The sequence below is a fragment of the Anolis sagrei genome, chromosome 3, assembly GCF_037176765.1.
Source record: "Anolis sagrei isolate rAnoSag1 chromosome 3, rAnoSag1.mat, whole genome shotgun sequence".
In the NCBI taxonomy this organism is placed as follows: domain Eukaryota; kingdom Metazoa; phylum Chordata; class Lepidosauria; order Squamata; family Dactyloidae; genus Anolis; species Anolis sagrei.
This window is the reverse complement of record NC_090023.1, coordinates 223,077,905-223,090,722: the sequence shown is the minus strand read 5'-3', so window position 1 is coordinate 223,090,722 and position 12,818 is coordinate 223,077,905. Positions and strand designations below refer to the sequence as shown.

The 12,818-nt window shown below is 39.6% G+C and overlaps 1 protein-coding gene across 3 annotated transcripts in view; it reads left to right on the top strand.

The window, feature by feature from the left end:
• DGKG (diacylglycerol kinase gamma) overlaps window positions 1-12,818 on the top strand; it is a 186,073-nt gene that overhangs the window by 95,952 nt on the left and 77,303 nt on the right. For all 3 annotated transcript variants that reach the window (XM_067465916.1, XM_060768046.2, XM_067465915.1), the window contains 6 exons: window positions 1,950-1,999; window positions 3,312-3,386; window positions 5,836-5,955; window positions 9,597-9,714; window positions 11,123-11,211; window positions 11,891-12,007. In XM_067465916.1, coding sequence (XP_067322017.1) covers window positions 1,950-1,999; window positions 3,312-3,386; window positions 5,836-5,955; window positions 9,597-9,714; window positions 11,123-11,211; window positions 11,891-12,007 — 569 coding nt within the window. The remainder of the gene's footprint in view (window positions 1-1,949; window positions 2,000-3,311; window positions 3,387-5,835; window positions 5,956-9,596; window positions 9,715-11,122; window positions 11,212-11,890; window positions 12,008-12,818) is intronic.

Below are 12,818 nucleotides of genomic sequence, written 5' to 3'. Positions count from 1 at the left end.
ATTATTTTAACCTGGTATCCCTGATTTTGAATGGATAGACTTGGGAATTCAAAGCTTCCCTTGCTGAATTGTTGTCTACCAAATGTGCAAGAGGATTTGTTTTGCATCTCGGGAGCAAAGTTGTTAACCTTTTTTCTTACTGCTTGCATAGTTCCAGTGCTGGCTGTGAAAACTGAACTAATTGTAATGCAGAGACTAGAGAATGAATGGAGATAGTCTGAAACTATGCTATAACGGGGAAGAATGCAGGCTGCTACCTATTTATTACCTTCTCCAAGGCACAGAGCCAATGCCCTGGGAAACAGCTCTTATATCAGCTTATCTGAAAACTGTACAAGTCTGCCCTCTGGTGCCCTTCATATTATTTTTCTTTGCTTTATTATTATTATATTTAAATAGCCTCATCCACTGATGAGTACGGAATCCCTGATATTAAATAATTTTGTATTACATCTACTTAAGGAGTTGAACTACAAGTAGTTTTTTCACTCAGTCACATTTTTTTTCTTTGAGCCTGAACTGATACGATATGGCTCAGACAAGCAATTAAAGATTCATGGCATGTAGAGAGCACTGAGGTCAAAAGATAAATTTGGCACACAAATACAGCATCAGGAGCAAAAGGAAGGACAAAACACTGTACTTGAGAGGAGCAGGGAAATTTGCCCCCATATATATGATACTATCATCCATAATGAATCAGAGAGATTTTATTGTGGCAGAACTGTTTACTGAAACTGAATATTATCACAGGTGCTCTTGAGTTTTGTTGATGCTCGGATTCCTAATACGAATGAGAAGTATTGCATTTCCTGTCTCAAAAGTCTGTCTAGAATCAAATAATAAGTCTAAATCCATGTAGATTAAATCATTGCTCTAAGAAGAAGAAAATTGCTGTACCTCTTATCTCTTCTGTTAAATGAATAGCCTGTCTACTTATGGCAACCTTCTGGAATTTAATATTTCTTAAGCAAGGAATATTCAGTGGTGGTTTTGCCAGTTCCTTCCTTTGAAATATCATCTACAGCGCCTTGTATATATTCGTGATCTCCCATTCAATTACCAACATGTCAAAAGGAGCAGTCACTTGTGATGTCATTGAGCATGATCACTTCAACATTCATCATAGACATTCTGTTCAAATAAATATACCCAGTCTAACATACACACTTTTTAAGGCAGCACTTTCAGCCTGAAATTCCTCCCCCTGATTTAAGGACAAAGGGTCACATCATGAGATCTGGCAATCATAGTTCCCCATCCTCACAAAAATAGACAGCCATACATAGTGGTCTTTGGAGAATTTGGCAACATTACTTTTTGGACTACAACTCCCAGAATTTCCTAGCAATTTGGCCACTGACTGTACTGGCTGTCAGGATTCTAGATCTTGTCATCCAGTGGTGCATCTACACTGCAGAGTTAATATAGTTTGTCACCACTTTAAATGTCTTGGCTCAGTGCTATGGAATTTTGGGCTTTGCATTTTGATGACGCACTACCACTCTCTAACAAACAAGTGAAACACCTTGTAAAAGTACAACTCCCAGGATTCCATAGCATTGAACCATAGCCATTTAAGTGGTGCCAAACTGCATTTGTTCTACAGTGAAGATTTCTCCTTAGTTTCTACAAAGGACTTTGTTCTCTTGCAATTGGGTGAACCAAGATCCCATGTTTCACAGTGGAAAACCCACCCTGAAAGTAAGAAGAGACTACATCATTCTATATAAATGCACAAAAACTTTAGGAAAGAGTGAAGTATGCTGTGTTTAAAATTCATGTGTTTGTGTAAATGTGGATTATTCTCATCTGCAGTGATACCTGGAGGCTGCTGCTTCATGAGTTTATTGATGCTAGTGCAGCAATAGACCAAAGAGACTGACTATGAGTGCCTATAAGTTCATGCAGTTATTACAGACCTTTTTTCCTTTTGTGTTTTCTTGCAGTTATGTTTCGATTGTATGACACAGATGGCAATGGCCTCCTGGACAGCTCGGTAAGTCATCCTTTAAAGAAATGCCTTTTAAATGCCCAGCAGTTTTCCTACTTTGATTCTGGAGTCATTGTTTTACAATTCAAGGAGTTGTAGGATACCCCCCCCCCCCAAAAAAAATGTTTCCAAACTTTGACATAGAACCATAGAACTAAGCATAGATCAGTAATATTTAACTCATCTTTGAATAAAGTTGCTGGGTTTTAGCAAAACCCAGTAATGTTATACAGAGATGACCAAAAAGTGGGCCATCATTACAGTGCCCCTCTAAGTCCCAGGTAAATTCCTCGGGGAAAATATATCAGTCACATCTTCCTAAACACTTTAACTGGAAGAAAGAATCCTACAACATTAAAACCAGAATACCTTAATCAAATTCTGAGAGAGCTTTACCACCTGTTACCAGAACAAAAATGATCTGGGATGAAGACGAACTTGCCCTTTTAAAAACATTCCAAAAACTAAACTATACAGAGATGAATTAGATATTCCTTGTGTCAGGAAATAAATAAAACTAGCCAGCCAGGTCCGGCTGAGCTGGTGGTATTTGTGTTGGTTAAGTCTACAATGGTCTCCTAACATGGAAGGGACCCAAACTTAGTTGAGGAAACTCTTTTCAACCTGAAGTCAGTTCTGCAGGATGTAGGGTTTGGGAGCAGGCTGGTCTCAGGTTGAGAGGATCTTCATCAACTTTTGAGGTCCCTTCCATGCTGGGCGGCCAATGTTGCCTTAACCAATACCATGAGCCCCTGGTGATGCAATGGGTTAAACCCTTGTGCCAGCAGAACTGAAGACTGACAGGTCAGAGGTTTGAATTCAGGCAGAGCATGAATGAGCTCCCTCTGTCAGATCCAGTTCCCCATGTGGGGACATGAGAGAAGTCTCCCACAAGGATGGTAAAACATAAAAACATCCAGGCGTCCACTGGGCAGTGTCCTTGCAGGTGGCCAATTCTCTCATACCAGAAGCAACTTGCAGTTTCTCAAGTTGCTTCTGACATGGAAAAAATTATGAGTTTTTTCCCCTGTCTTTCAATGATACACAATATTACTGTAGCATGAAATCCTCAACAAATGTATCCCCAGAACCTCCCAACAGTGTCATCATAGAAGCTGCTAGTAGGTGGAAAGATGTTCTCCAACTTTCATAAAATGTCAGATAACATCTTCTTGTTTGTTGAAATATGTCTGTGACATGCAATACAACGTCACTGGTAATATACGCACACGGCTACATTTCTTTCTTTCTCCCTCCCTACCTCCCTCTCTCTCTCCCCCTTTGTCCCTCTCTCCCTTTGTCTTATTTCTGAACACAGGAGCTGGATCGTATTATCAATCAGATGGTTCACGTTGCAGAATACTTGGAATGGGACTCCACTGAACTGAAACCGGTGAGTTTTGCAAAGTGCTCTTTTTATTTAGAAGCCCTCAGTGTCCTGCTAATCTCCTTTCAGAGGCAAACATTACTGATGAACCCTTCTTTTACTGTTTATTGGAATGACACATCTGTGTAGGAAGGACTCTTAAATAACCAACTTGCCATTTGTGATTTCATCCTTCAGAGATTGTAACATAGCCATGTCGTAAAAAAAGGTGGTTCTGTGAGTTAGGAAACAGAAGAAAATGAAGAAAAGCATGTTTTTATTGGTGCTTCACCTATTAACTGAGATGAGGAAAACATGGTCCTAAACACTCCCATAACTTTTCTCCAGTGAATATCCTGCCTATAATTTTTGACTAAGCTCTGAAACAGAACATAGCAGAGAATCTAATTCTGAAAGAAATAAACAAGAACCAGAAAGGCTAGAGCAGTGGTTCTCAACCTGTGGGTTCCCAGGTGTTTTGGCCTACAACTCCCAGAAATCCCAGCCAGTTTACCAGCTGTTACGATTTCTGGGAGTTGAAGGCCAAAACATTTGGGGACTCATAGGGTGAGAACCACTGGGCTAGAGGCAAAGTTCTAGAACAAAAGAAAAGAGGCCTGCTCTTGTTGTGTACCTTCAAGTCATTTCCCACTTAGGTTGTACTTCCAGCAAACCTTTCGCTGTGTTTTCCTAGCAAGATTAATTAGAGGGTGTTTGTCTTCATCTGAGACTGAGAGAGTGTCCAAGGCCACCCAATTGGTTTTCATACTTGAAATGGGGATCAAACCATGCTTTCTAGAGTCCTAGTCCAACGCCTGAACCATGCACAATGATGGCTCTCATAGGGGGCTCATTAGCCAATGAGATAGATTATTCATACTGAAGACCTGACTTGGATCCAATGGTTTTGGAAAATCTGGTATGTCTAAGTTGGGTGAATCAGATGATAATGTTCGAACTATGGGATCAACTGGTGGGAGTCAGGTTGGACCTGCAACCTGATTGTTCTTACTTTTGACACTTTTGTTACATACAAACTGGCTCCATATATTTATTTTTTTGACATAGGGTTCAATCCTAGATTTGTCAGATTGAAAACTGGAGAATGCACTTTTAATGCCAGTACAGAAGAGGGAACCTATTGTTTGTTACCTGGTTGCAACACCTGTTGAATTTGGGGTCATAGTGGTGCAATGGGTTAAACTCTTGTGCTGCTGAACTGCTGGCCTGAAGATTGGCAGTTCGAATCTGTAAGACGGGGTGAGCTCCCCAGTGTTAGCCCTAGCTCCTGCCAACCTAACAGTTCAAAAACATTCAAATAGGAGTAGACCAATAGATAACTTTTCAGCGGGAAAGGCAAAAAGATGCTCCAAGCAGTCGTGCCGACCACACAACCAGGAAGTGTCTATGGATGCAGGCTTCTTGGCTTGGAAATGGAGAAAGAGCACCTTCCCCAGAGCCAGAGTTGAGCACTGCCTCCAGAGCCAGAAATGAAAGGAGAAGCCTTTACCATTGTCTGTGTGTTTGATGTTTTGTATGTATTTTATCTTTTCTAATTTAGCTGTAAATCGCCTAGAGCATTCTCGGATGGAGGGCGATTAATAAGTTATTAAATGATGATGATGATGATGAAGATGATGATGTATGTCATTGTAATCAGGCATTGAATGTTTGCCTGTGTCTGCTTATATACTGTAATCCGCTCTGAGTCCCCTCGGGGAGAAGGACGGAATATAAATAAAGTGTTACAGTATTATTATAATTATCCTCTTCTAAACAGCCAGTAAAGGAATAGAAGTGGTCTCCAATTTTCAGTATGGCATATCCACCAAAGCCATATATTTTGGACCCAGTATGGACTTTCGATACTGTCATCTTCCCAAATGCATACACCATCATCCCTGACATACAGTCTCATCATTTATATTTACAGTGGGCCTTCAGTACCCACAGAATCACAAACCACAAATTCAATACACCATAGGTAGATATGTACATTTGAAATTGTGGTGAGGAGCATGCCAAGCATCAGCTTCTATCTTTGGACAGCGGGATTCCTTTGCAAGGCAGAAGCAGGCAGCTGGAAGGCTTGTCATCACCTCTGTTCCTGCTCTACACCATTTTTTAATAGGAACATATAAGCCTCACTTTGTGGTGTCTTGACCATTATTGCGTCATTCAAAGCGAGGCACAGATCTGTGTCTCAATAGTTCTGACCTGATGAATAAGTATATTGGTTTGGCACTTGTTTACAGAAACAGAGAAAACAGTTTTCCTAAATATCCTCTGCATGACCTACATTTCAGCCTCCAGGGATTTTCCCTCATAGTAAAATGGCTGCACTCCATACTGGAGCCACATATACTGTTCTTTCCCATGCACAGGCTCTGATATTCTGTGCCAGTGTATTGCTTTTTTTAAGGTTGTTGCTCTTTTAGGGTGTGTGATAATTCCAAATGGATTCTGTTTTCTACAGATTTTGAAAGAGATGATGGAAGAAATAGACTATGACCATGATGGAACTGTGACACTAGAAGAGTGGATTCGGGGTGGGATGACCACCATCCCCTTGCTGGTTTTGCTGGGCATGGAAACAGTGAGTTCTTGGCCTGACGTCAGAGAAGATAACCTACTGGAAGCACTGAACTGAAAAGGGTGTTTATCTCTAGCTAGAGAACTAGTAACAACAGCCATTTCTCAGGCTGATTTATACAGTAATTCAGTTTCATTTAGGTTTTGCACCCAAAAATATTGTAAAGGCACATTTGGGGTCTACAGTAAGTCCCCTGTTACCTGAAACCATAGTTATGACCTAGTGCTATTAAATTATATGACTTCTGGTATTGAGTCACCCTTGAGGACCTAGAAATTCCTAGGGAGATATCCTGTCAAGGAATTTGCTAGGTCCTCCAAGGCAATTCTCTAGCAATGTCAGGAGAAAGCATATCCCAGAATCTATTGGAGAACATCGCAGTTTCATAGAGAGACCATTTTCCCTTCCGACAAAAAGAAGTTAAACTGTTCCATGGCTATCGGGATCTTACTGCATTATAAAATAACTTCTTTTCAAGTAAGTCTTTTCAAAAAGTGTTTCTGTTTAAAACACCTGTCTATACGGAGGAGAGGGACTCCTCAGTGGCACTGCACATGCATTGCATGCAGAAATTCCCTAGGTTTCTCCCAGGCATGAGCAAACTTGGGCCCTCCAGGTGTTTTGAACTTCAACTCCCACAATTCCTAACAGCCTACCAGCTATTGTCGAAGTGATTTCATGGCTGGAATCACTGGGTTGTAGTAGGTTTTTTCGGGCTATATGGCCATGTTCTAAAGGCATTTTCTCCTGACGTTTCGCCTGCATCTATGGCAAGTACTACCTCTGAGGATGCTTGCCGTAGATGCAGGTGAAACGTCAGGAGAAAATGCCTTTAGAACATGGCCATATAGCCCGAAAAAACCTACAACAACCCAGCCTACCAGCTGTTAGGAATTGTGGGAATTGAAGTCCAAAACACCTGGATGGCCAAAGTTTGCCCATGCCTGGTTTAGCATTTGATATTGCTGGTTAAAACTATGTTGAAGGGGGAAAGTGGGTTGATGGCACCACTGAGGACCCCCTCCCACCTTGAATTCAGCTATGGCACCCAGTGGTTACAAAAAGGCTCTCAGGTCTGACTGGGCAGCCCATATAGGAACAGCAGTGTGCTAGGCACTCTGATAGTATATTGAAATCATTGTCCTCTTTTAGTAGTACTCTCATAGTAATGCCTACTACCACCCACATATGATAAAGTACGTTGACTTCACCATTTGTCTCCCATTTCCTCCTAGTTCTGCAATTTTATCTATAAATATAAACATGGAACACCAGGTTACTCTGCTAGATTTTAAAATCTGTTGTTAAAACTGAAACAAATAACAGAGATGTGTTTTTTAAAAGATGCATGTCATGTACAACCCCCACTAAAGTGAATAAACCTCATAGAAAGGCACAACTGAAAATCAATAATAACAAAGAACAAAAGATTGTATATAGTGTCTTGCAGAGATCTTACCACATGAGGGCACCAGGACCCTGAAAGCCAGTTTTTCAAATTGCTTGGCTATCTATTTACTGATATTATCAGCACAGCATCCAAAATGCTTATTAACAGGGTCATGCAGAATGACACCATGAAAATTTGAAGTATACAACTTGAGTTAAAATGAAATCTAGTGAATGGCTAGGATGGTAAGCCAGCTATTATATTTGATCTTATTTTTTAATTGTGGTACTTTTTAGTCCACATCCACCTGGGGAGGGAACAAGGGACCCATTCTTCAACGCTCCCTCCGCTGTTAATTCCAAAATGCACCCATTTCATTCCTAGGACAGCAAGAATAGAGACGTATTTATTCTGTTCCTTGCCTGTAATCCAGATATTCCAGTTTTAGCAGCTGAAGCCAACATAGTAGTCGACATAGCAACCAACTGGTCTTTTAAAAAATATATAGTTTTATTACCATGAAAAGGTTTCCATATACATAATAGCAACACTTAGCAAAAACAAACTAAACAAACAATATATAACATTTAAAACATACAATATAAACATCCAATTAAACTAACAAATCGACAGAATACTACAACAAAATTAAAAAGGAAAGGACAATGACCTTCATCTTTTTAAATGTGGTTATTATGATTTAGTTAATGAACTTCCTCTAAATAAAAAAATTAACTGCTCCTTTACAACAAGCATATATCTACTATCTTTCAAAATCTACTGCATTATCTTAAAAGATTAATAACCATGTTGCATACTGTTTTAAAGTTTAATTGGTCTTTCAGAGATTATTGATGCTTCTGTTTACTTGAGTCATCAGCTAGAAAATGGATTAGTGCAGAACACGTAATATATTAAGAAGACACATTTTTCCATAGTACTACACCAAACATTTAATATATATGAAGGGGGAGTGTAACCCTATTGAGGACAGGTTGCCACACTATACCTTTGAAAAGACATTTTTCCATTAGGAACTCCCGACTGAATACAATGTTCTTGGATTTTTTTCTTGGACCATGAAGTCCGTAGTTTAAACTCACTTTTGGAATGGACAGGCTTGGTTCATATCAGTCCCAGTTGGATTGCATTGCATTAATCTGTCCTTTTGGAGTATTTCTTGGATCACATTTCATCCTCTTGGAAATGATCCAACCAATTTAATTACAAAAGATGGAATATCTTCCGATTGTGCCATTGACCCTTGATTCAGATACATATCCACACATATACATATATATATATATAACACCTTTTGTGGTGTATGTTTTGTGTTTGTCTAAGAGGTTTATTAGCCTCAGAGTTGAGATCTTTGGCCTTTCAAGTTTAAAAAGACTCTGCTCAGTTCTATATTATGGAGACATTTCTATGTTGCTGTGACTTTTCTGGGCTGTGTGGCCATTTCTATGTTATTCATTCATGTAAAGTCACCATTTCAATTTTAAAAAGAAGACATTGATTGCTATGATAGCAGAGAGATATTTTGCAAGCATTGATGACGCATGTATGGGAGTGCATGACTGTGGAAAAGGTTCCCACTGTCACAAATTATCTTGTTACTTACTCAAAGGAATAGTTTTTATGGCTTGGAGGTGAGAGACCTGGTTTGCTAGTAAGAACCATCCACACACAGGCACACCCTTGAATCTTCAATGGAGTTGCCAGCTACTACTGCACAAAAATGTTTGATATAATAAACATGAGTGCTTGTAAAAAGGGACTCTTAAGCATTTTTTTTCTAATTGCATGCAAGAGATCATTTTGACGCATGCTGTTCTCAATGAGACCTTCAAAAAGTGCTCCTCCAGTAACTATGACTGATCTGTTACCACCCTCAATACACATTCATTTTAGCATACATTCATTTAGTCCTCAAATATTTTAGAAATAGATGAGGAGATATAGTAAAGCTGAACATGTCACAATGATGCCTCTATTCGAGTCCTTTAAAATCAATGGATACTTAAACACCATTGCCACCTTAGGAATCAACAAAAGAATTCCAGTGCAACACATAAGACTTCCCTTTCAAACATGCTGTCAACCATATTGTGAGGGTTATTTTGGGAATTTTACAAAGTACTTTCCCCAAGGTCTGGTTTTTTCCACAGTGTAATCTACTCAAGAGGAATGAGCTGGAGGCCCAGTTGGGTTACCTCTGTGTCTTCTGATTGAGTATTTTCTTTCCCCATAGAATGTAAAGGATGATGGGCAACATGCCTGGAGGTTGAAGCACTTCAAGAAGCCTGCCTACTGCAACTTCTGTCGCACAATGTTGTTGGGCGTCCGGAAACAAGGCTTATGCTGCTCCTGTAAGTGTCTTCTTTTGCTACTTGCACAGCAAGGCTAGTGAGCTTGACCCTGACTTTATTTTGTAGCCCAAAAGCAGGGTTGGAATTGGACAGCCCTCCAAATGTTGTTGGACTGCAAGTTCTAAACTTTCTCACTATTGCATTGGGTGGGATTACCAATCCAAAAAAACCTGTTTCCCACCCCAATCTAGAGAAACCTTGGTTTCCACTGATAGGAAGCATTTGTTTTTTCAACATTTGTTTCCACTTGATCTAATTTGGACCAAGGAGAGACACTTTTAACACTAATAGTGTCCCAAAAGCATACCCTTCAATTGTTACAATTTGATGGGATGGTCCCAGTTAATCCTTTGCCATCACACTTTTACAGCTTCCTTCCACTTTGTCCTTTTGTCCTCAGATTACCTCAGTTACTGCAGATAGAAGTCAATGTACAAAAATAGCTTGCATTAATTCAACAAGAGGGAGAGGAGAGTCTTGCCCTTCCCAGTAGGTCCTGCAAAACAAACTGCTACAGACTCTCCTAACTTGTATGTTCTTCCTGATTCTAATGAATTCTGCCATTTTGACCACATTTTGTTGTTACTTGTCCACACATGCCCCAATATTCATCTAAAGTGCTGGAGAGTATGTGGTATGGGACCCAAGGAACTTTTCTGAAATTGATTTCAGCCCTTATGCTGAAAGATGTTCTCCCATCCTTGCTTTTGTGGATAATAATGGAACATAATTGAAGTTGATTACAATATAGTACACAGTGTAGTGCCAGCTCTCCAAGAATCTCTGATTGTTAGTAATATTATATTTTATTTGAAGTAAAAACAGTATGCTTCCTCCATGTATCTTTACTTCTTCAGACTCATTTCATGTTTGTAGGCTGTGACTCCATTCACTGAAACAGTACATTATATGTATTGAAGGCTTTCATGTCCAGAATCACTGGGTTGCTGTGAGTTTTCTGGGCTGTATGGCCATGTTCCCCCAAGCAGTAAGCAGCCAGATGTTGAAGGTGCAAGGCCATTAAATGCTAATCAAGGTGGCCAATTGCAACATTCACACCTGCCTCAAACAGACAAGAGTTCTTTCTCCCACCCTGGACATTTCACCGATATGTAAACCTCACTTGCCAAGTTTCCAACAGACATCACAACCTCTGAGGATGCCTGCCTCAGGTGAAATGTCAGAAGAGAATGCTTCGGGAACATACAGCTATACACCCCGGAAAACTCACCGCAACTCAGTACATGATATGTTTGGGAAATATATTATATCCCAATTCAAACAAGTTTGGATGACAAGTCTTGCAGAGTAAACTGAAAACTGAGTGTGGGATGGATGTAGATATGTCTTTTATTTCTATCATGAGATAGATGTAGAGATGTCATTTATCTCTGTTTCTACTCTACAGTTTGTAAATATACAGTCCATGAAAGATGTGTCGCTAAAGAAATTCCCCCCTGCATCAGCACTTATGTGAAATCCAAGAGAAATACAAATGTAAGTGAAGCATTTATGAAAGATAACTATGTGTGTTGGCACACAGAACACCTCTCTACTCAAGGCCATGTTATTGGTGTCATTATAGTACTATCATTATTGCACATGTTGATGGAAAATTGACATGCTTCTAGTGCAGTATCCCAATCAAAGAAGAAATCTGCCCTTTTGCACCATCAAAAGGATATTCTTCTAACTATGGTACATCTTTACGTTTTAAATATATTTCCCTCTCTCCCCCATTTTAGATTGGAAAAAAGGAAGTGACCAAACAAGTTACTGCTAGTTTCTTAAAAGGACCTTTTAAAGTATGGGAATCATTGGATGGGTTAGAAAATCCAGTTGCACCTAGACTAAAAGCCTGTTTGATCAGAAGTAGCCAACTATGTTAGCTGGAAGGTTTTAAAAAGCAGCAATACAATGACATCTGTTTATACCAGGACACTGGCAAAGCTACTTTCTGAAATCAAAGCAACTACATTATATCACAGGCACATCTTTAGATCCCCCCATCTGCCACTTATCCCAGGTTTTCAAGACCATCTTGGAATGTTTTAAAGAATTACTTTGGATGAATGGTCAGAATTATTTTTTCCTCCTCTTTTCTATCTCACAGTAGTATTTCGTGCCCAGATTTCTCTTCCAGCAGCATGGATCACCTTGCCTCATTTATTTCTAGGTTATGCAGCACACATGGATTGAAGGGAACTCCCTAGCCAAGTGCGATCGATGTCATAAAAGCATCAAATGCTATCAGGGCATTACCGGACTGCATTGCGTATGGTGCCAAATCACAGTGAGTACACAAAGAAAGTTGGTTTTTTATAAATCAACGCTACAGGAGTTACTCATCTGTAAAGGTACTTCTATGCATAATACAAAGGAATGGTTCATCCATAGCAGACAATAATCCTCATTTGGACTTCTGTCTTCCCACCTTTTCAGCTGCTTTTAAAATCTCCTCTTCCCACTTTTTGTCTTCATTTCAGTTGCTAACAACTTAATCCAGAAGGGAAAATTTGCACTCTGTTAACTTAGCAGTTAACATCTTGTTCTTCTCAGTAGAATCTAACAAAAGTAGATTGCCACATACTCTCCTTGCTTATATCTTCTTCCACATCCTCTACTTTTCCATCTGGATGTTGCTGGACCACATATGTCCCATTTCTTGTTTCCTCTCTTGAGCATGAACCTGTCCACAATATAGAGTGTTCTAGTAAGTTATGGAACATACCTCTACTATGTTACTTGATTGATCAAGGAGAGTGATGTAGTTGTACATTTAGAAGAGCAAGCCCTCATCATTACAGTCCTTAAAGTGACACACGAATAGAGTTCAAAATCCCGGTGGTTGTGGGTGCATCTATACTGTAGAATTAATGCAGTTTAACTGTCATGGCTGAATGCTGTGGAATCAAGGGAGTTGTGGTTTTACAAGGTCTGTAATCTTGCCTGTCAAAGAATTCTGCTGCTTCACCAAACTACAACTCGTAGAATTCCATAGCATTGGGCCATTAGTTCTACAGTATAGATGCAATCTGTGTTGATCAATATTAAAAAAATAGTTTCCATTTTCATTTCCCTCATGAGCATGTCTTTTATAAATC